The sequence below is a fragment of the Protopterus annectens genome, chromosome 1.part0 (genome assembly GCF_019279795.1).
Source record: "Protopterus annectens isolate FY-2018-M chromosome 1.part0, PAN1.0, whole genome shotgun sequence".
NCBI classification, from domain to species: domain Eukaryota; kingdom Metazoa; phylum Chordata; order Ceratodontiformes; family Protopteridae; genus Protopterus; species Protopterus annectens.
This window is the reverse complement of record NC_056725.1, coordinates 1,272,721,711-1,272,746,810: the sequence shown is the minus strand read 5'-3', so window position 1 is coordinate 1,272,746,810 and position 25,100 is coordinate 1,272,721,711. Positions and strand designations below refer to the sequence as shown.

Here is a 25,100-nt window from a genome sequence, read left to right as displayed (position 1 = left end):
AACAGTAGAAACATATGTATGAGCCACACCACCATTCAGCTCACCTCCATATGCATGGATTCCCCCAGAAATTAAACCAAACATCAAAACAGTTCAATCCCCAATCACATCCACTTGCAGAAGGTATATTAATTACAAACGCAAGAAAATATCATCACCTTCAGTCTATGCATTTGATATAGTTCTAATCAAGTTCAAAACACCTTTGAGCCAAGAAAAGGTCTTACTGTACCCATTTCTAAGCATAGAAATCCAAGAGAAAGTCTGCTGAACACACTTCAGCTAGTGGTAAAACTGATCCGGAACTCACAAAGAGCAGGAATAAATATAAATCCAGAGTTCGGCTTGTCCCCGTATATCAGAATTAGGAGCGATGTCGTATTTTGCCAAACATTCAACCTAATAAACCAAATAAGCCCATTCCTTGAACGGATGGAAAAATAAATATAAAAAACTGGCCTGCAAACTGTAGAGGAGCTAAAATAAGTCCCAATCCACTATTCGGCTCAGCTCCATATAATCAGCTAAGATGATAACATCATATTAAGGTCACACAACTTAGCCCAATTATATTGAGTGCATCCATTATCTTGACCACAATGGTAAAAAGACAGTAAAGCATCCCATGCATCCATCTCTCACAACCATATGATATTGTTGTTCTCACATAAATAAGTAAAATTGATGTTACAGACCAGCTTCAACCATCAAAGTTGCATTAGTCCCCAGTTCAACAACGGAAAATACAAATGACAACAGACCCAGGCACCCGCACCTGTAGATAAGACCAGACCAACCGAAAATAGTTGGAAAAAATGTTTATTGTTCCTGTTCTTTTGTAGTTGCTATAAATTATATAATAATTGCTGACCTTGAATCCCCCAGGGAACAGAACACAATACGAATCCGCTGTTTGGCTCGCCTCCGTATTTCCAAATGAAAAATTCCATCATACTGGGCCAAACACTCAGCCCAATGCCACAAATATGTCCGTGCCTTTACTGGGTGAAAAAAACACAGGCCCCCAATAAACAAGAGACCCAAATTTAATTTCAATTCCCCATTTGACTCATCTCTGTCACCACATAGAAAATGGCATCATATAAGGACAAGCAACTCAGCCCCAGTTTCACCAAAAGCATCCGTTTCCTACACTGGAATTGAGAGTGTAATCAAACACTCAGCCAGTATCACAAATATGTGCATTCCTTTACTGGGTAAGGCAAAAAGATGTAAAACACAGGCCCCAAATACACAAGGAAACCAAATAAGTTTCAATCCGCCGTTGGGCTCATCTCCATATCACCGCATGAGATATGGCATCGTATGAAATCAAACCACTCAGCCCCAGTTCACAAAAAAAAAGCGTTTCTTAGATTAAAATTGCAGAGTGTAGTAAAACACAACAAACATCAGCCTCTTCAAAAAATATGTCCAAAGTAAAGACAGCAACCATACATAAACGTTGGCAAACATAAGTAAATGCAAAGATGTTAGGAAAAAATCTTCTTCAGCCACTAAAATTGAGTTCAAACCCTGGTTCCAACAGCGGGAGAAACCAAGTAACAGCAAACACAAGCACCCGCACATACGGATGTGCTTGGACCAAAAAAATCAAGGCAATAAATAAAAAAAAACAAAAAGGTCCAGCACAAATGGGTTGAAAACTCAAATAATTTATTTAGGTAGCTCAAAAAACAGATAGCATACTGATTTCGGCAACAGCCTTCCTCAGTGCTTTAACACAACTAAAAATACCTAACCCTTAAATTAGTAACATCATTAGCATTCCCAAATATTATTGGTTGGGTTAAACATTATGATAACTCATTCAGGCCAGGTTTAAACAACCCCCCTAGCCTGATAGTCCAACCTGATTCTTTATTGTTCAATATAGTGTGCCAACCAACTTTAGAAAAATTCCGACCCTGGACTCTGTCAATAACAGTAAATATAAACCTGGCTGTTTTGTGAACCAAGGTGTGCTTAAACAAAGCATTTGCAGCTCTCCTGTTCCTGATCTCACTGAGGTGTTCAGAAATCTGAAGCCTCAATGTTCTAGACGTTTGTCCAACATAAAACGCCGAACAGGAACAGGTAGCCAAATAAACAATCCATTCCGAACTACAATCCCAAAATATTTGTCATTAACCTTGGGAGTATTAGAGCTAGTGAAAGTCCTGGTTTTAAATATGTGAGGACATGTGGAACAATGTCCACAAGGTACACTTCCCTTGACCTTATTCCCAAAAATAGTAGATTGTTGAAGTGAAGGCGGAACATTGCATTTGTAATGACTGAAATGAGATGCTAAAGTGGGTCTCCTGCGAAAAGAAAATGACCATGTAGAAAAGTTAATTGAGGACAAGACAAACTGTGTTTTTATATTTATTCCTGCTCTTTGTGAGTTCAGGATCAGTTTTACTACTAGCTGAAGTGTGCTCAGCAGAATTTTTGTTGGATTTCTATGCTTAGAAATGGGTACGGTAAGACCTTTTCTTGGCTCAAAGGTGTTTTGAACTTGATTAGAACTATATCAAATGCATAGACTGAAGGTGATGATATTTTCTTGCGTTTGTAATTAATATACCTTCTGCAAGTGGATGTGATTGGGGATTGAACTGTTTTGATGTTTGGTTTCATTTCTGGGGGAATCCATGCATATGGAGGCGAGCTGAATGATGGTGTGGCTCATACATATGTTTCCACTGTCTTGAGGTTCAAGAATATTCAGGGACTATCATCCCAGGATAGCTGTTGAATTTTGGATTGGGACTTCATATATATAGAGGTCCATATTTCTAGACATTCTTTGGATTCTCCACTGATTGCAGTTAATGGATTTTACTGGCGTTTTTCTTTGAAAACATTTTTTGGGAAATTTTTGACATTTTTCTAATACATTTGTTATTGACCTATAAGCATTTGGGATGATATTATGTGTATGCCTTTTTTTCAACAATTCATATTTTTTTGTCAACAGTATGTACACACACACACACACACACACACACACACACACATATATATATATGTGTGTGTGTGTGTGTGTGTGTGTGTGTGTGTGTGTGTTTGTGTTTACCCACATCTCTATGTTAACCAACTGATGGGCATTTTGAGGTTCTCTTATATGTAGGTTTCTCCTATACATAGGTTTATCATTTGAACAGAGTTATTGACATTTTTGAAGTTGATTGTTCATATTTGTCTGGGATTCTTTCAGTGGTCCACAGACTAATATATAGTTGTGTTTTCTTGTGTATTTGGGCCCATTTATTTTGTGGGGGTGAACATTATAGTGTGTTAATTGCTATCTTGGACTTATATATCTTATAGGATTTATTAATACTTAGTATGTATATCACCAAACTTTTACAAGGTCTATCAGCAGACCGTGACGATTTATTAGTCTTTGGGCTAGGTCCTAATAGTATGGAAGTAAATGCTTTGGGTTCTTTGAATCCTGAGGATATTTGTGCCAATATTTTTGTTAAAATGACTAAGAGTATGAAATCTTTGAGGACTAATGTGTGGCATCTTAAGTTGTTCAAGGCCTATAAGGTTCAAAGTATCTCACCTCGTGTTTTCCGGGTAAGAATACAACCATGGGTTAGTATGATGGATGCTATACTGTTGGATGATTCGGCTCAGGCCCAACATAAATCCTCAATGATGTTTGTGGATACACTTATTCTCCACTATGAAAGGACCATTGACAAATTTTGTGCTAAAGTACATTCTAGTTATGAGGAGGTGAAACAGTTTGAGGGTGAGCCATTTGTCACCAAGTATTTTAATCAGTTAGCCAATGACTTATTGGTCCTTGAACAACAACTGAAAAATAAGTTGTTACATAAGTTTAATAGAGATTTGATGGATTATGAAAGGGACAAACCCTTCGGGGCTCAACAGAAAAATGTCAGATTTGTTGATTCCGATAGGAAGAAATCGGGGCCAAATAGAAAAAGATCACATTCAATACTTAAAAAGGGCCATAATGGTCCCAGTGGCACTTCAGGGGATGAGTCTTCTTCAGCCACCGATATTGATTTCACCCCTCTTTCTGAATCTCCCATTGAGAAAAAATGCCCTAGTAATGACCCTTTGGGGGGGAGACACAGGGGTGGGAGGAAACTTAGGGCCAATACACAATTTGCAACAGCTGTTGGATCTAATAATACTTCAATAAGCTCAAAGAATAATGTACATAACATTTCCAGTTATATTCTCTCAGAAAGTGAATTAAAGTTACTTAACAGAGGTTTGAATTTTGTGCCTGTTTGTTTTGTGTATGAAAATTTATTGGTCAATGATGTTTTGAATTTTTGTCGATTATTGAATCTAAGACTGTTTTTTTGGGATACTGATAATACCCAAAGATCTACTGGTTTTCAATTTCATAGGTCTAATTTCATTCCTCTGGTTGATAAATATGTGGGTATTTTGAAGGATTGTGTGTTAAAAGATCTTCATTTTAATAAATCCCTCATGCCGAATATTAATTATAATCTAACCATGTCGGAACAACAAGCAATGCACCAGTTGATGTCTCAAAAAGATTTGGTAATATTACCAGTGGACAAGGGAGGGGCAATAGTGATTATGGACTGGGATAAATATCTGACTGAGGTGGAGAGGCAATTGGGGGAATGGACAATTTTATATGGGTATGCCACTAGATCTGACGTTACAGTTTAAAAAAGAGACTGATCATTTTTTTAATCTTGCTTTGGAAGAGGGTATTATTAACAAGAAAACCGTTTACCACTTAACAGTTTCTGACCCTCAATTGCAATATCTGTATCTCTTACCCAAAATCCATAAGAATTTGTCCAATTCCCTGGGACACCTATAGTCTCTGGCCGTGGTTCATTGATTGAACCATTATCAGCCTTTTTGATGAAATATCTACAGCCTCTGTTGCCTCTTGTTCATGCCAGGTTTCAGGACACTACAAATGTTTTACAAATTATCGATAATATGCAATTAGAGCCTGAATGGCTAATGCGTACCTTGGACGTGTCCTCATTATATACCAATATTCCACACTAGGCTGGGTTTGAGGCCTTGCAGTTTTGGTTGGATCAGGCTAACATATATCCCCCTGGATTCAACACGTTTTTGGTTTGTTTAACTGAACACGTGCTGACCAAAAATGTTATTTACTTTTTTGGTAAATGTTTCTGGCAAGTAAAGGGGGCGGCCATGGGAGCATCTTTTGCCCCCATTTATGCAGATCTGTTCATGGGCTATATTGAACATCAGCTATTTATGACCCTTCACATAATCTATTTCTTGGAGAAATTGACATCTGGTTCCACTACCTGGATGATTGCTGGATGCTGTGGAGGGGTGATATGGTTTATCTACAGGAATTTGTGTAATACCATAATCAAAACAAATGGGGCATACAATTTACTTTGAGTGTCGACAAAGATTCCATCACTTTTTTTTTTTTTACTGTTATCAGTGATATAGATCACACCCTAAAAACTGAGGTTTTTCACAAATATCCTCAGTACAATACATTACTACATGCTGGAAGTCACCACCCCCCACACACATCATCCGCAATATACCCAAATTACAATTTTTGATACTGCGTCGCATTTGTTCTACACAGGACACTCATGCCCAATATGAACAAGATCTGCATAACCGCTTCATCCAGAGGGGATACAAGGATGGCAAAATTGGTCAGGCTAGGGATTTTGCCAGACAACAATCCAGATCGAACTTATTACAATACAATCAGTCTGATGTCGACAAAGATGGACAACAGCCCAACCGATTGGTAACAACTTTTGGCCATAATTTTCAAACCTTCAAATGGGTTATTAACCAACATTGGGATATCTTAAAAGCCAATGTTAAGCTCAATGAAATTCTCTCTTCCACATGTTCATTTTCTTTTCGCAGGGGACTCACTTTAGGGTCTCATTTCAATCATTACAAATGCAAGGTTCTGCCTTCACTCCAACAATCTACTATATTTGGGAATAAGGTTAAGGGATGTGTACCTTGTGGACATTGCTCCGCATGTCCCCACATATTTAAAACCAGGACTTTCACCAGCTCTAATACTCCCAAGGTTTATGACATCTTGTGTTTTGGGAATTGTAGTTCTGAATGGATTGTTTATTCGGCTACCTGTTCCTGTTCAGCATTTTATGTTGGACAAATGTCTAGAACATTGAGGCTTCGGATTTCCGAACACCTCAGTGAGATCAGGAACAGGAGAGCCACAAATGCTTTGTTTAAGCACACCTTGGTTCACAAAACAGCCAGGTTTATATTTACTGTTATTGACAGAGTTCAGGGTCAGAATTTTTCTAAAGTTGGTTGGCACACTATATTAAACAATAAAGAATCAGGTTGGATTATCAGGCTAGGGGGTTTGTTTAAACCTGGCCTGAATGAGTTATCATAATGTTTAACCCAACCAATAATATTTGTGAATGCTAATGATGTTATTTATTTAATGGTTAGGTATTTTTAGTTGTGTTAAAGCACTGAGGAAGGCTGTTGCCAAAATCGGTATGCTATCTGTTTTTTGAGCTACCTAAACAAATCATTTGAGTTTTCAACCCATTTGTGCTGGACCTTTTTGTTTTTTTATTTATTGCCTTGGTTGGTTTGGTCCATCCACATCCGTATGTGCGGCTGCTTGTGTTTGCTGTTGCTACACAAGATTTTGACCACATAAGACCCCTGTTCTGCCTTAACATAATTTAGTTGAACTGTATAAGCATTTAAGTGTATGACTTAGTCTGTTGTGTGAGGTCATACATTCCATTACTGAGTGATTAAGGGTAGTAGTGAGGGATACCTTTACTTTTCAATGATCACTGTAAGAGATAAGTGGACTGTGAGAAGGTGAGGATATGCATTTTTACAGGGGATTTTGGTGGTCATAGATATGTGTTAGGTTAGTATAATCTGTGTAACAGATGGGCATATGGTAAGTAGTGGATATATTTTTCTTCACTTATCACTGGCAGAATTAAGTCTGTGATGGGTGGATATTATACATTATTAAATTGATCAATGCCAGAGTAAGGAATATGGTAAGTTGAAAGATTCTGCATGTTTTCCCATCCTATAGACAGGAACTTTGTAGGAAGGGGGACTATACCTTTCTAGAATGTATTTATACAATGGCAAGGATAAGTGTGCTGGGACAGAGAGGGAAATTATATTGGTTTGCACTAATTACTACCAGAATGTGGTGTTGTAGGAAGGAGGGGGTGCAATGGAGGAAGGTTATGTGTGGGGTAGAACAGATTAGCACTTGCAGTGGGTTCTCATTGTGATATGCATATGTACATGTTTTTGTGAGCACATGGGTCTATATGTTTGTGTGTGTGTGTGTGTGTGTGTGTGTGTGTGTGTGTGTGTGTGTGTGTGTGTGTGTGTGTGTGTGTATGTGTGTGTGTGTGTGTGTGTGCATCTTTGTGTGTGCTTGTGTGTTTATTTGAGTTTGTGTTTATGGGGTTGAATGTAATGTTTTATAATGCACATTAGCCAGAAATTATATCTGTGGTTGAGAGATATAATGCTTTGTAATGGTGGGATTGTGTTTGTATACTCATGCGAATGCTCACAATAATTTTGTATACAGATACAATGAGCTCTGCTGCATTACAAGGGCAAAACACTAATGTTTGCATTGTACCCTGTTTGACACACACTGCAGTGGATATGTGGCATGTAAACTTTCTCTGCACTGTTCTTAATTGGATTTTTTATGAATAGCATGTTTTGAAACTTTGGAACTATATTATTTGGTCAATGGGTGATACAGGATGGTGATATTTGTCCCAGTAACAACATTATCCTGCTATGTGCGTTTGCTAAAACTTACCATGAGTATTTCAACTGAACTGCACGTTTCATTGTGTCACCCCTGAACAGTTTACAGAATGGCATTGCTTTATTTTGCCTACCTAAAACATTTTAAGCCAGTTCATATACACTTCCTTATATTTTGAAGCTCAGACCATTCACTTCTGACTTCCTTTATTTTTCACTTGCTGACCATGATATTTCAACTAAGAAATCCCAATTTCCATCGGGTTGCCTTGGGGAAAAACTTCAGAGGCAAATACATAAAGCTAGCACAAATTAAGTACATGTATGAGTCATTCAAGATAGCATACAGTATGAGCTACAGTAATGTGAACCAAGGCAATAACATATGTTGCATGTTTACAGTAAATGTAGATTTAATACAGTATTGTTTGCAAAGGTAATTTGAGAACACACAGATAAGATCTCTGCATTGCTGTCAGATGATAGCAATTAAGAAGAAACTGTCTTAATCCATAACTTATCAGTAACTAAAGTAACGGCTATAAGCATGATTTATACATTTTGTACATGTACCACAAAGATATACAGGGATGCAAAAATAACTTTTCTGATACAGCAGCAGATACAAGCATGACTGATAAAACTTGTATATAAGCTTCAAAGGTCAATAAATGACAAAAAGAAAAATCAATTGAGGGTTACCCATTAACCCATAAGCTGGTGTATAGATAATAAAGGTGTCTAGAACTCAGCGTTCAGTATCTTCAGTATATTTAACATTCTTAAAAGGACACTGCAGTGTAGGATGGAATGGGTGAGTGTGGGTATAAGTGGATCTCAATGTAACTCTAAATGCTCAAAAAAGAGTAAATGAGAACCACGAGCTAAAAAAAGGAGAGGCAGTCTTAATTATTTAATGAAACTGGAGGCAGAGAAGTGGATCATGGTTATGCTGTAAAGTGACTAATTATCACACTTTTCATGATTGCCATTGAAAAGCACAGGATAACAATATACAATGTACTATCCAATCAAATTACATAAACAACTGAATGGTTGTTTCATGCAAGGTTTAAAAAAGGCACATTTGCAGAGGTGTGTGTTTCTTGCCAGTAGAGCTATCTCTTTACTGTTAGCACTACTGACCTAAGGAGTTGCAAGTCTTTTAGTTTTGTAGAAATTATTGGAAAACATTCTTGACATACCTCTTTACAATATTCACAGATTTCCACAACAGTTAACTAATTTCAGCACAGTCTGGCAAGTCTATTGTGCTAGTACACCTGATATAGGATCTCCTGTTCCATGTAAATCTGTTTGTATACATACATATATATATATATATATATATATATATATATATATATATATATATACAATAAATATACTTTAGCATAGACAATACTTCTCAGCCCTACCTAGCTACAATACCCAGGTCACTGTAAAATATACAATCATAATCACTCACACTCCCAAGTGTTAACAAACAGACACACATGCACACATGCACAGACATATGTGAGCACACACACACACACACACACACACACACACACACACACACACATGCATGCTGATGCAGTGCAGCCATAATCCCTCATGTGATTAGTCAAGCACATACTGATAATTATTAGACTGTATGGTGGACATACCTTCTGTCCTATTATCTACAGAAGTAACATTTTCAATTCTAACTTTTCTGTAGTCTTATTTTGATTTTATTTTGTCACAAATACACCTTACAGAACAGTTGACAAAAGGAATGCATTATATTATAGCTTTCTTCATGTTATCTTCTTTGTGGCAAATTGGAGACATGAATATACATTAATATAAAGAAAACGCCATGCTCCTGAATGGCACAAAATCCTGTGGGACATGCTAATTACCAAAGCTTATTTCTGGTATATAGTCCAATTTATCATTTGCAGTAAACTGTTTTAGAAAAGCTGATAGCTAGGTAGAAACACAAGCAGAAACGCATGCAGGCAAACATGCAGAATAAGTAGAGATATAAACAAATCGTACAACTTCTTAACAGGATGTCTACAGTACTCCCTTCTCCCTACTGAAAGCGTAGTATATTAACAAACTTTTATCGACTTAAAAGGATATAGAATTTTCTACCAGCTATGAAGGCAGAATTGCGGCAGACACTAAAAGCAATCACAAAGCCTTCTATAGTTATATCAAGAACTTCCACGGCAATACCCAGATTTGCTCTGAGTTATTGCACAATGATACCTCCTATACTGAGCCAACAGATATTGACAACATACTGGCCGACAGATTCACTGCCAACTTTATCCATCTCCCCCCCCCCCCAAAGGACCAATCACAATATTGGAAGAATGCCAGGCACCCAGCATTACAGCAGCACAGGATAAAGCTGCATTGTCCAAGGCCAAGAATACAGCTTCCATGGGACCCGATAATATTCCTGGGTGTGTTCTACATGAACTACAAAGTGAACTGGCATCACATCTGTGTTCCCTGTTCAGTCACAGCCTCACCTCAGGCTTTGTCCCTACCAAATAGTGCACTGCTACAGTCATCCCTCTCCATAAAAAGGAGCAACTACAGACCCTGGGAATTATCACCCCATATCTTTCTATTTAAACAAACAAAAAAAAAAAACTGCCAGATCAACTATGTATAGAATATTTACTAAAAGGTGTTGACTAGTTATCAGTTGGAGCATTATGGTAAAGCATCTGACTTCAAGCAGCACCACAGAGGTGTACCAAATGAATGAAGTTTTGATAATGTGGCTGCTGAATGAAACAGTTTTTAAAAACATGATTTGGTTAAACTGACTTATGCCTATGGATCGTGTAGAAGCTCAGCCAACCCTTATGGCGCCCGTGAAGAAGCTTACTATGGCCCTTTGATTTAGTCTCCTTAACCGCCTCAAGATCCCTGACCACAGACTTCTTCTATTACATAAACTTTTTTTTCTTAAAAACTTCTCTAACCTCTCCCTTCAGTTGTAATGGATGTCTTTTTGCCACATTTCTTGTTCTTGTTTCTCCCAACCTTCTTAGTCTTCTCTTCCTGACTCCTGCTTTAGTATGTCCCAGTGATCCTTTACCTCCCACTGACCCTCCTTCTGTCCTCATAGCCTCATTTACTACACCCCCTGTATTACAGTAAGCAGTTCTTCATTGTTCCATACCCTAATCCAAGTCCCCTTCTGTCTACCCCCACTCTGAGATGAGACCTATGTCCACCAGAGGTGCCCTTACATCCACATCATGTCCTTTTTCCATTTGCAGTCCATCAGAAATTTTCTAAGGCTTTAGGTGCCTCCAGTTTTGAGGCATGAATTATCCAGCATTTTTCAAAATTCAGATAAACCATAACAGTCACCCTTTCACCCTTCCATACCATAATGTCTGCCATTATTCTCTCCTTATACTCCCAGTCTGTGTTTAGTCAATGATATACAGTTTCTAATCACCAATTCCTTCCCCTGTTTCATTTCCAACATGCAGCCAAAATGCCAGATTTTTCTCCTTATCATCTACTCCTTCCTCATTTTTATAGTGCTTACACCATATTCCTTTCCAAATAAATGATGTCTTACCCCACCATCTTTACTTATTCTGCCTTTTCCAAACACATTGTTCCCTACTATCTGCATGTCCAGTTGTCTATAATCTTTTTGACCTGGTTTCTCTCTTGCAACTACATTTGTCCCCCCATCATCCATTATAAAATGCTGCTTGTACACTGGTTTTAGATTTTTTTTTTTCTGTAAAATACAGAGTCAATTTTTCAGGCCTTTCTTATAAGAAGCACCTACTAGTATATGAGAACTGTTACCAAGCAATCTTCATTGTTACCGGTGCTATACCAGAATTTCAAAACAGAGTGGTGTGAGTGTGATCAGTCACACGCATTTGTCAAGCTGTACCCCCTCCAATGTGCACGGCTGCACCCCCAGAGCCCTCCTACATATATGTGCTAACTCTGAAATTTCAGTTCTTTTGAGGAAAGGGAATTCTGTAAGATACAATAATTTCAGACTTAGTATTTCCTTGTAATCATTTAAACTTTTTGCATTCTTAAGGATCACACTATCTTTAAACTTACAGTGACAACCCATTGTTACTAATAGATCTATTTGCTGGAAGAAGGCAAGACTGGAGTAGGTTGATTAAACTTATGTTTGTCTCTCTCAGATAAGACCCGAAAATCCCCATTACCTCCTTCCTTTGTCTGGATCTATAGGAAGGCACCTCGCTAACATCAGTATCATGGATTCATATCCTATCTTTTTACATTCTCATCTTGTTTTATTCACATATCTCTTCACTTGTATTCCTTCTTCTATATTCAGTAATAGACATGCTTCTTTAGTCATATAGCTCATATCATTTCCGTTTTCATAATAGTTCTTCATCCTTAGTTTATGCACCCATCTACAGGTACTATCTTCTTTCCCTCCCTCCTAGACAATAAATCCTGTGATCAAACAGGTCTTAAAATCACCTTTTTCATCTGTTAGATTACCATAATCTTGTTCAGATTAGTTTCTTTCCTTCTTCATTATGTAGTACACCCTGCTTCCCTTTTCCTATCTGGCCTGTAATAAGACCTTCTAACAGGACAGACATGAAGATGGGACTGGTGTTTTATCTAACTATCTATTATATGAATTGTGTGGCTTTATTGTGTGTGCAATCTTTATCTTTTTGCCAAAATTCTCTACCATATCAGTAGTTTCCCAGTTTATAATTCACATTAAATCCAATATACATTATCTGTCTTGCTAATTAATTTTGAAATTATTTTTTTAATTTTTACATATTTCGTATCCCTTCATCCAAACCTTTAACACTGCATTTTAATGTACAAATAAAGGATGAAGTGTTTCAAGGAAAGGGATAATAAAAGGGGTTTGATGCTGAAGGCATATATTCTGTCAGACTTCTCTGTAGATAGCAAATGATACATTGTCAATGGTACTTCCTTAAAAGTCCAATATATTCTATTATGTGGTATGGCATTGTTAAGTTTGAATGTGTATACTAGGGGAAGCACCCCAGAGATATTATGTTTTGTAAAAAATAGTCACCTCTTTAGTCATAAAACAATAAAACTTCCATTAATGTGTGCTTTTGTCTCACAACTTTCTGGTGTAAAATTCCAATTGTCAGTATTTTAGCTGTTTCTATCAACATATTTATTCAAAAACTATTGCCTATCATCATTCTAATCACATAGAAAGAATATTGTGCATTTACATACCTGGAGGTCCCTGTGGTCCAGGGGGTCCTGAGGGCCCTGGTGGCCCAGGGATGTAATTATTTGATAAAAGCATTTTTTCATTAGTTATTTGTTTATCAGTGTCAACTGCATTGTTTGTAAGTAGTGTAACCTGAAATAAATAAACAGTTTATTCTGAATTAGAACTCAGGTTTTACGCATGAATAATGACATATTTTATAATTTTAAGTTAAAATCTAATTTAATCCAATCCATGAACACATAAGCTGATACAAAAATAAAAGCTTTTTTAGAAGCAATGGATACTGGTATTTAAAATGCACAGTACCTGTATTTAAACTCAAACTTCAAGTAGCAGATTGCTAGGCAGACAGACAGACAGACTGATCCAGCTTCATACATACATACATGATAAATGCACACATATTTGAATTATTCATAATACATGCTTTGATATACTTTGTTTTCTTTTCTGACATTCCTAATATTTGCATGTCATTTCATAGGCATGCTGGTTTGTGTTGGATTATCAGATAATTTGAGAAAGAAGTTGCAGGAGAGCTGCATGTTAAAAAAGTATGTTATACTTCTTCAAGTAGCAGATTGCTAGGCAGACAGACAGACAGACTGATCCAGCTTCATACATACATACATGATAAATGCACACATATTTGAATTATTCATAATACATGCTTTGATATACTTTGTTTTCTTTTCTGACATTCCTAATATTTGCATGTCATTTCATAGGCATGCTGGTTTGTGTTGGATTATCAGATAATTTGAGAAAGAAGTTGCAGGAGAGCTGCATGTTAAAAAAGTATGTTATACGCCATGGATGTGGAGTTTAATCGTTTTACCAGTGCATTTGCAAGATATTTTATACCTAGTCACAACAGGCATATTTTGTTTCTTAAACTATCTTGAATAAACTTAATCAGACTAGTTCAAAACTGGCAATTAAAATACTGGACTCACTTAAAAATTATAACAGATGTGGGTAAAATGCATTTCCTGTAACAAATTCAAATGATAAAATCCATCTTCAGGGTCTGTACATGTTCCACTAAAAGTATGAGTCCTGGAAACTATAACCACTTTGCCTGGCTCAAAATGACATGCCATTGACAGTTCATCACCTCTGAAATGTATAGCATTTCATTGTTTTAGTATGCATTTTGGTTTAGAGGCAAGCTGCAAAAAGCTTGGACCTCAGTATAATGTTTTTCCATATGCTGACATGAAAAAGATCTGCTTATAAATATGTTTCCATGATAAGAAAGATATCCCAGCTGGTTCTGACTCAAGTAAAAAAAATGGAGTTTTTATTTTATCATTTTGCATTTAAAGTCTGTATACTAACAAAGTAACATTTTCCCCCAAAATACCTTCCTATAGTGCTTAGTGTACATTTTACACAACATGTTGTCAATAAAATATTAAGATGTAAAGGGTTTTTGATTTGTCTTCAGTTTGTTCATATTATTGTCCAAATGCATAACACAATGCATAATACAACAAAAAAAATCTATATCAGTAATGAGATATCACAAGCCCTTTCACATTCCGTAGTTGTAGTTTGCTACCATCTTGGATCATCATCATCTTTTGGCTTTTCCCGTTAGGGGTCACCACAGTGGATCATCTCTTTCCATTTCTTTCTATCCTCTGTATCTTGCTTTGTCACACCAACTGCCTGCATGTCTTCTCTCACCACGTCCATAAACCTTATCTTAGGCCTTCCTCTTTTCCTCTTACCTGGCAGCTCCATCCTTAGCATCTTTTTCCCAATATACCCATCATCCCTCCTCAGCACATGTCCAAACCAACGCAATCTCATCTCTCTTGCTTTGTCTCCAAACTGTCCAACATGAGCTGACCCTCTAATATACTGATTTCTAATCCCATCCATCCTTGTCACACCGAGTGCAAATCTTAACATCTTTAACTCTGCCACATCCAGCTCTGATTCCTGCCTTTTTGTCAATGCCACTGTCTCCAACCCATATAACATAGCTGGTCTCACTACCCTCTTGTAGACCTTCCCTTTCAATCTTACTGGTACCCGTCTGTCACAAATCACTCCTGACACTCTTCTCCACCCATTTCACCCTGCCTGTACTCTCTTCTTCACCTCTCTTCCACATTCACCATTACTCTGAACTTCTGATCCCAAGTACTTAAACTCGTCCACCTTTACCAACTCTACTCCCTGCATCCTCACCATTCCTCTACCCTCCCTCTCATTTACACACATATATTCGGTCGTAGCCCTGCTGACCTTCATTCCTCTGCTCTCTAGAGCATATCTCCACCTCTCCAGAGTCTCCTCAACCTGATTCCTACTCTCACTACAGATCACAATGTCATCTGCAAACATCATAGTCTACGGGGCCTCCTGTCTGATCTCATCTGTCAACCTGTCCATCACCATTGCAAATAAGAAAGGACTCAGAGCTGATCTTTGATGTAATCCCACCTCCACCTTAAATGGATCTGTCACTCCCACTGCAGTCCTCACCACTGTCACAGTACCCTCGTACATATCCTGTACCACTCTTACATACTTCTCTGCAACTCCCGACTTCCTCATACAATACCACAACTCTTCTCTAATGTTACAGCTGAAAAGCATTTTGCTTGTGTTATCTAAGTTAAAAAGTGCAATAGAGTCCTTAAATATTAGATATCTTGGGAGTTTATACCTTGGAGGTGCTCATACCTTATAATTTGTTATATATAATGTTTCTATTTAATGGTAATGCAAACCAGATTAAACTAATTAGTTCAGACTCTGTTGCTCTGCCTGTCATGCATAGGAGGTAAACAAGTATACCATACTAAAGACCTATTCCATTTATCATCCGTATAAATTTATTCATCACCTCTAGTCCAGAATATCCAGATAAACTGTTTATATTCAGAATAATATATGTTGTTAATGCTAATAATATTTTGATGCCAGTTAATGCTTACCTGCTACTTTCATCACATAGTTTGCCAAATTAACAGATGTTAAAAAAGACTTATACAATCTTAACTTGATATTGGGCTCATTGAGAAAATAAATGCATATCTATACATTTTCTGTATTCACTTTATCCAGTTCAGCAAAATGGATGAGAGGGCAGAGCCTATCATATTTGGCAGTAAGTGCAAGGCAAGAACCAGGCTGTATAGAATGCTTGTCTATTACACGGCACATGCAGTCACACTAGTTCAATGCCAGCTTATCATTAACAAACCATCTGATGTCACAGTTTTCAACTGTTAGAGAAAATTAGACTTACACAGATGTGTAGACAACTTGGAAATTCTAAACAGAAAGAACTTCCACTGAGAAGCTCAAGAACCAAATGCTATGAATCAGTACACTAAACATTGCACTGCTATATTGTCCTAAAACAAAGGTAATCCATCAAATTATTTTAGTGTATATTGCACTGCTATATTACCCTAAAACAAAGCTATCTAAAACATTATTTCAGTGTAAGTTACATTATGATTATTTTCTTCCAAGAACTTAGATTTAAAAATATTCATAAAGTCTACATGAGTGAAGGTAAAGTTCCAGATATCAGAAAAATCACGAAACAGCTGTGCAAAGTGAGTTACCTGCAAAGTCATTCACAATTGTTAGACTCCAAAGAATTTCATATAGTGTGCTGGTAGGCCTGCAACTCGAGTTACATGTGATACAAATAGAAATGCATCATATCACATGGCATCTTGAAGTATCACGTGAAACATAACTATTTGGTAGATCGAATTTTAAAGTGTTAATTAGAATTACCTGGTCAACAAAAAAAATGTCATCAGTAATGGCTGAACTAGTAAGTCTGTGATTGATATTTGTGGTAATTCATAATTTTAATATCAGTGAAATTAAAGACAAAATAATATAATATTGTTTTGGTGCCTCCTAACCATCCATCACCTGCTATGGCTAGAGAATCCTCACCAGGCTCCATAGTAATACAAAAAGGTATCTGTGGGGTTCATCTTTAGTTCTACCCACCAAGCATAGCATGCAATAGCATTAATATAGTTCATGTGCATATTCTACCATACCACATGCTACCTTCTTCCAATTTCCACTGACATCTTGCTACCTAAACTAAGGATCCTGGAAACAAAACTTGCTATAGATAGGAAATTAATCTGGGATAACTAAGCCAGCATTTCTGCCGTATATCCATAATCCCAAGTCACTAAACAAGTTTACTAATTGAATCTTAGTCTATTGAGTCACAGTAGAGGCTCCTCTCTTCTGCATCCATCAATACAATAGAATCAGCTAAATGACTACATTAAATGATGACACTTAAAACCTAAAATTATGAAGGAATCTTACCATTTTGTCAACAAGGTCTTCAGACAATGCAAATGAGACTATGGTATACAACTGCATCAGATCATAAAACATGACTGCAGTTTTAATTGGCTTATATCATTTAAGAGCTCACACAAGTGTTTGGTCCATATTTAAGAAAAAAATTTATGTTGTCCTAAGGGTCATTATTTCATAATGCAACCCCTACACAATGTTTTACGATTACTGTCAATAGATGAACCCCGGGATTCATGAAGCTCAGCGCAAGCGGTGTAAGGCTTGCGCCGGCAGTGCAGTGTATAATCGGCGTAGCAGCGCCATATGCATAGTCATGAGTGCGCGCCGCAACCACAGACACATGCAGAGGGCACGTGTGCGAGCCCAAGTAGGATGCGCCCGTAGGCGTGGCCAAGCCGGCAGGCGATGAGCAACCTAAAGTGCTGACTGTCACAGGCCGCCTGCAATAGTAACCGCACCAGCCAGGGTCCGTGGATAATGAAACGTACGCAGAGTATGCAACATAGTACCCGTTCACACAAAACGGAGAACCAAACATTAACCCACGAAGTCCAAATTGTACCCGTCCAAGGAACAAAGGATATGCGTGATACCGTGTCCGTCACGCAATGCACTGTCAGTGGGCATACCCAGTGAAGGTGTACCGCAGCATGTCAGCGCGCCGCACCTACACACAAGTAGCCACATGGGCATGGTCACCAGCAGTAGTGAGAGTACACAGCCGGGCAGCCGTGTCGATATAACAACCAGAAGGAAACCAGATACCCCAAACACAGACAAACATGTGCATAGCAACATGTACTACACCCAGCAACGTGCCCGTCGCATACACATAGGACGGCGTATGCCTAAGCATAATATCCAGAAGCAGAACCCATGCATGCAAATGTAATACACAACAGCCCCGTCATAGCATGTAACCCGCACCCATGTACGACCGTGCACCCAACCCAGCTAGCAGCCATGCACAGCTGCACACCTACACACAATGGGTATACCTGAAATGTAGTAAGAAGTATTGTCCTAGGCAGTGCCACGCAGGCAAATATGTACCCCACATGTTAACATCCCACCTCAGGTACTGATATCCAAATGGCTGCATGTGAATGTATCGGCAGAATGTGTACATCCCGCATGTGGTATGGACCTGTCGAAACCCCATAGGCGTGCACACGCCACGGTGCCCATAACTGTACACATCTGGACAAGGCAGTATGTTCAGCCACCGTACCGATGATTAGCTATGCATACATGTCAAACACAACACATATGGCGGAACATCTGCCCACCAAGCAGGATGCCCCAACAGGGTGCCACATGCACAGAAGGTGAAGGTGGGACATCACACGTTGAGAATAGCGTTGCCGGATGGCCAAACACCCACGGCCAACGCAAAGGATGGAATAACATGTATATGCCTGGATGAATGGGTATGTCATAGCATGGGAATAGGCCAAGCTATCCAACATAATAGCCATGTGTACCAGATACAAACTGCCAGTAACATGCAGTAGTAATGCAGGAAGGCATACACGACTGTGGGAATAGCACAGGACATATGGCACGTGCCAAGTGTTGACGCATGACACAAATGTCCAGGATGGGGCTCCCTGCAAAGAGGAACATGTGCCAACCCCACCCCCCACAGATGTACCGGCAGTGGAAACACATCCCAAACACACACCAACACCACCGTCCATCCCACGAGAGCAACGGAGGCTGGTCAAAGACCACCATGACGTGTGCACAAACAGGGACATGTGTAACCGTTGCCCTAACAACCCCCCACAGGCCAACGAATAATAGTATGGACATATGCATGTAATGCTGTGAAGGATGTGTGGTAGTCCTCAGTATCACAGAGGTAGGTACACAGATACACTGTAATCAACCGTGACGTATGTGCACTGTACACAGCATACCTGCAGGTAATACATAGTTCAATCATGTGCCACAGAAATATACACATACGAATGAGGATAGGGGATAGACAAGTGTGAATGGGACAAACTATGAACATAGGTTCATAGGTCCATAGGTACATAGTAGGCTATCAGCCCAAGGGCAGCTATAACCCTAGCCCACAGTTATGTTGCCTTTGCCAACCCTCCATTATGAAGATAACAATGCCTATTATATTGCTGTACCTCTGTCAAGCAGTGACAATGAAGTAATCCCTGGGGTATATCTGCAATCTCCCATCCATTGGTCAAGATCCCCCTCGAACAAGGCCAGCGAGGTGCTGTGCCTCACATGTACTGGGATGTTGTTCCACAGCATAGTGAGTGTCTGGGTGATGAATCTGTCCCTCCAACACATTCTATTAATGACCGTGTCAAGGTTCACGTCACCTGCCCCTGTGGTTCTGAGGGATGTAGATCCATTAGGTGAAGCATACTCATCAAATATGGGTCGACATGGCCTTGTATGTCAGGCACAGGTCACCACTGAGCAAGTGGTATGTGACTGAATGGAGCAGGAGTCCTTTCAGTCGGGCAGCATAACACAAATTCCTGACACCCTGCATCCGTTTGACGATGAACCTATGGGGCCTTCCCATCTGCTGCAGGTGTCAGGTCAAATACCTTCTGAACGGGGCAATGTACTCAATCATAGGTCTAATGAGTGATGAGTACAAGGAGACGATGACCTCCCCTGATCTAGATGTGAATCCCTGCACGATCAGGTGGGCAATGTAGAAGGTCTACCTAACTACGTTAGCAAAATGTGTGTCGAATGAATGGTGACTGACAACCTGGGTCCCCAGATCCCTGGTAACTCCCTCTGTGCTCAGTGGATTGCCACCTATATGGCAGCTAGGGGTAACCTTGTTCTTCCCGAAGGGTATGACTATGCATTTCCCGGCAGTTAGCTGTAGGCCATGTCCCTGGCACCAGATATCCATATCTGTGAGGCCCTTCTGGAGGATATCTGTGTCAGATGTCCATCCCACTATGGCACCCAGTTCGCAGTCATCTGCAAACATTGTCAGCCATAACCCCCCTGTGTTTGCTTGTACTTTGGAAATGTAGATGCAGAAAAAGAGTGGACCCAGGACTGAGCCCCGTGGGACACCGCCTGTGACCGGCTGTGAGTCTGACATGGTGCCAGCAACTATGACCGTGTGGGTTCTGTCACCTAGACAGTTTGCAACCCATCCTGTGATGTACGGGTTCACATCCAAGCCGATGGGTTTATCAATGATACCTGAGGGGGGTATTGTGTTGAAGGCCTTTGCCAGGTCGAGGTAGGCTGTATGGACTGCCTGACCCTCATCAATGGCCTCGGTGACTGTTCCTAAAATGTCAACCAAGTTTTAAACGCATGATCTGCCTTTGACCAAGCCAAACTGGGTTGGATGCAAAGTATGCAAGTCCCCTATGTCGTCATCTATGAGTTCCATTATGATCCTTCCCCATGGCTTTGCAGATAAGGCCCGTCAAGCTAATGGGATGGTAATTACCAGGGTCAGTGGAGGCACTGCCCTTGTCAAGTGGGACTACAGTCGCCGTGCGCCACAACTTGGGTACGTTACCTGAGGTGAGGCTAAGATTAAACAGCTGTCCTAACTGTGGGTCTAATTCCTCAATGAGTTTGTGTAGTACACAGCCGGGACACCATCTGGTCCCATGGATGCTGTGTTCACTGCCTTGGAGAGAGCATGTCCCACCTGTGCATTACAGAAGTTTCGGGGGCCACAATCCTCTGGTACAGACATCTCTCCATGTGGCGGGGGGATGTTTGCACCGAACCTGTCAGCCAGTATGTTGGCAATGTGTGTAGGTTCAGTAAACTTCACATCATTCTGAACCCAGTCCGAGCATATCTGGGAGTGTCCTCCCAGGTGTCCAACATAGCTAAAGAAGGCCGTATGATTGTCTGTCGAGTCCTTGGTGATATATCTGTCGGATTTGCCCTGGATGATGTCATGAGAGCTTGTAGTTCTTCACATATAATGAGCAAGGGTGTCATACCTTACAAGGATTCTGCTCTGTCTTGTAGTAGCTACCTCCTTTCATTGTAGAGCTTGTGTATGGCTGGGGTACACCAGACTGGATGCTTGGCATTGGTACAAAGACTCACAGTTGTGTAAGGGATTGCCTGATCCATGCAGTCCTGTAGGTGCTGGTAGAAGGCATATGTAAGTGATTCAGTGGCTTGAGTAATGTTTACCACTGGCTCAGGGGCCTTAAAGGAGACCACACTAGTGTTTAGAAGTGTGAAGTTGGCTTTTGAGAAAGCCATATGTATGGTAACCGGCACCACCCACAGCATTGCATGCCAATAGCAGAAGCTATTGTCCAAATAACATATTATTATTTTATTATTAAATTATTCATTATTATTTATTTAGTTATTGTTTTAGCTAATTACACTTGAAAATGCCCGGTAAGACCGGGCGAAAGTGCTCATGATCCACTTGTTATGGTGGTGTTATATTGACAATAAAGTGGCGAATCTTTCCTATTGGGACTTCTGAGGATTATTTAAAGCAGTTGCTAACCTGCATCTTTGGATGTACACCATTTGGTTTCAGTTTTGAAAAACCTGGTTTTCGTAGCACTACATAATATGGGTAGTCAAACAGACATCCGCGATTGGGGAACATACAGCAGCAGTCAAAACCACTGGCCAGATGGACACAGTCCAACAAGTTCTACACTTTACATATGCACATTGGTGTCCATTGTAGGACCCAAAAATTGATCCGTACAGAATATCATCCAGCTGCGATCGTTCTACCAGAAGAAGCAACAGCCGTGACTACGGCACAGCTAGACATATGCACCACCAGCGTGTTTAAGGTTGCTGACAAGTGTCCATGAAATGCAGGACATATGAACAGAAATCCCCAGATTGTCGAGTTCATAGAAGTGTGTCCACATCCCAGTCCCGCACACATGAAGGATGTGTAATGGGTACCATCGAGGGTTGCAGCCATGGGATCCTGGGTATGCAGAAATGGGGCTCGGTGTTGTTTGGCAGATAATCCGTTGTCCCGCCCCGTGGGAGGGATGTGGGTATAGCACATGCCTTACTCCCCACTAATAATGCAAAGCATCCACCGGATAATGCTAAATGCAGGTGTGAAATGTGTACAGCCCTATACCACTGTCCAGTAGGCAATTCCCATGGATGGACAAGCGTACGACCAAGATGGCACCCATAACTGGAAACCTGGTGGAATTACACAGCTGCAGTAAGGCATAACACAGGAAATACAGCTAGGGACTACAGTAGACACTCCCCATACTAAGTCAGACCGCCGTGCGAATACCGGCGTACACAGCACTCAATCTGCCAGCAACAAAATGGGGATCACTCGCTTCCATACTGCGGAACAAATGGGCGACCTGTGGAACACATACTAATGGCACACCAACAACGTCAACTAGGAAGGTCATAGGATGGTTAAAGTATGGCGTTCCCACTTATAAAGAACATGCTTCAATGAATTAATAGGATCGACATGTTTTGGTGGTGTTATTTTGACAATACAGTGGTGGATATTTCCTATTGGGACTTCTGAGGATTATTTAAAGCAGTTGCTAACCTGCAATCTTTGGATGTACACCATTTTGTTTCAGTTCTGAAAAACCTGGTTTTCGTAGAACTACATAATATGGGTAGTCAAACAGACATCTGCGATTGGGGAACATACAGCAGCAGTCAACACCACTGGCCAGATGAACACAGTCCAACAAGTTCTACACTTTACATATGCACATTGGTGTCCATTGTAGGACCCCAAAAATTGACCCATACGCGATATCTACCAGCTGCGATCGAGCGACCCTGAAGGAGTAACAGCCGTGACTACGGCACAGCTAGACATATGCACCACCAGCGTGTTTAAGGTTGATGGCAAGTGTCCATGAAATGCAGGACATATGAACAGAAATCCCCAGATTGCCGAGTCCATAGAAGTGCGTCCACATCCCAGTCCCGCACACATGAAGGATGTGTAATGGGTACCGTCGAGGGTTACAGCCATGGGATCCTGGGTATGCAGAAATGGGGCTCGGTGTTGTTTGGCAGATAATCCGTTGTCCCGCCCCGTGGGAGGGATGTGGGTATAGCACATGCCTTACTCCCCACTAATAATGCAAAGCATCTACCGGATAATGCTAAATGCAGGTGTGAAATGTGTACAGCCCTATACCACTGTCCTGTAGGCAATTCCCATGGATGGACAAGCGTACGACCAAGATGGCACCCATAACTGGAAACCTGGTGGAATTACACAGCTGCAGTAAGGCATAACACAGGGAATACAGATAGGGACTACAGTAGACACTCCCCATACAAAGTCAGACCGCCGTGCGAATACCGGCGTACACAGCACTCAATCTGCCAGCACCAAAATGGGGACCACTCGCTACCATACTGCGGAACAAATGGGCGACCTGTGGAACACATACTAATGGCACACCAACAACGTCAAATAGGAAGGTCATAGGATGGTTAAAGTATGGCGTTCCCACTTATAAAGAACATCCTTCAATGAATTAATAGGATCTACATGTTTTGGTGGTGTTATTTTGACAATACAGTGGCGGATATTTCCTATTGTGACCTCTGAGGATTAGTCAAACCAGTTGCTAACCTGCATCATTGGATTTACACCATTTGGGTTCATTTTAGAAAAAAACTGGTTTTTGTAGCACTACATAATATGGGTAGTCAAACAGACATCTGCGATTGGGGAACATACAGCAGCAGTCAAAACCACTGGCCAGATGGGCACAATCCAACAAGTTCTACATTTTACATATGCACATTGGTGTCCATTGTAGGACCCCAAAAATTGATCCGTACGCAATATCAACCAGCTGTGATCGATCGACCCAGAAGAAGTGACAGCCATGACTACGGCACAGCTAGACATATGCTCCACCAGCATGTTTAAGGTTCATGACAAGTGTCCATGAAATGCAGGACATATGAACAGAAATCCCCAGATTGTCGAGTCCATAGAAGTGCGTCCACATCCCAGTCCCGCACACATGAAGGATGTGTAATGGGTACCATCGAGGGTTGCAGCCATGGGATCCTGGGTATGCAGAAATGGGGCTCAGTGTTGTTTGGCAGATAATCCGTTGTCCCGCCCCGTGGGAGGGATGTGGGTATAGCACATGCCTTACTCCCCACTAATAATGCAAAGCATCCACCGGATAATGCTAAATGCAGGTGTGAAATGTGTACAGCCCTATACCACTGTCCAGTAGGCAATTCCCATGGATGGACAAGCATACGACCAAGATGGCACCCATAACTGGAAACCTGGTGGAATTACACAGCTGCAGTAAGGCATAACACAGGGAATACAGATAGGGACTACAGTAGACACTCCCCATACAAAGTCAGACCGCCGTGCGAATACCGGCGTACACAGCACTCAATCTGCCAGCACCAAAATGGGGACCACTCGCTACCATACTGCGGAACAAATGGGCGACCTGTGGAACACATACTAATGGCACACCAACAACGTCAAATAGGAAGGTCATAGGATGGTTAAACTATGGCGTTCCCACTTATAAAGAACATCCTTCAGTGAATTAATAGGATTAATGTCAATTGACCATGGAATACACCTAATCAACATCAAAGAACCGCTGGCACCTTATGGCACACAATCCAAAACACACATAGGTAGATGAAACAGTCAACGTAGAATTTGTCCAGGACAGTGCCCAAATGG

General features: G+C 40.3%; 1 protein-coding gene across 1 annotated transcript in view; it reads right to left on the bottom strand.

Moving 5' to 3' along the window:
* CCBE1 (collagen and calcium binding EGF domains 1) overlaps nt 1-25,100 on the bottom strand; it is a 1,498,511-nt gene that overhangs the window by 204,297 nt on the left and 1,269,114 nt on the right. Inside the window, exon 7 of the mRNA XM_044070315.1 lies at nt 13,066-13,195. Coding sequence (XP_043926250.1) covers nt 13,066-13,195 — 130 coding nt within the window. The remainder of the gene's footprint in view (nt 1-13,065; nt 13,196-25,100) is intronic.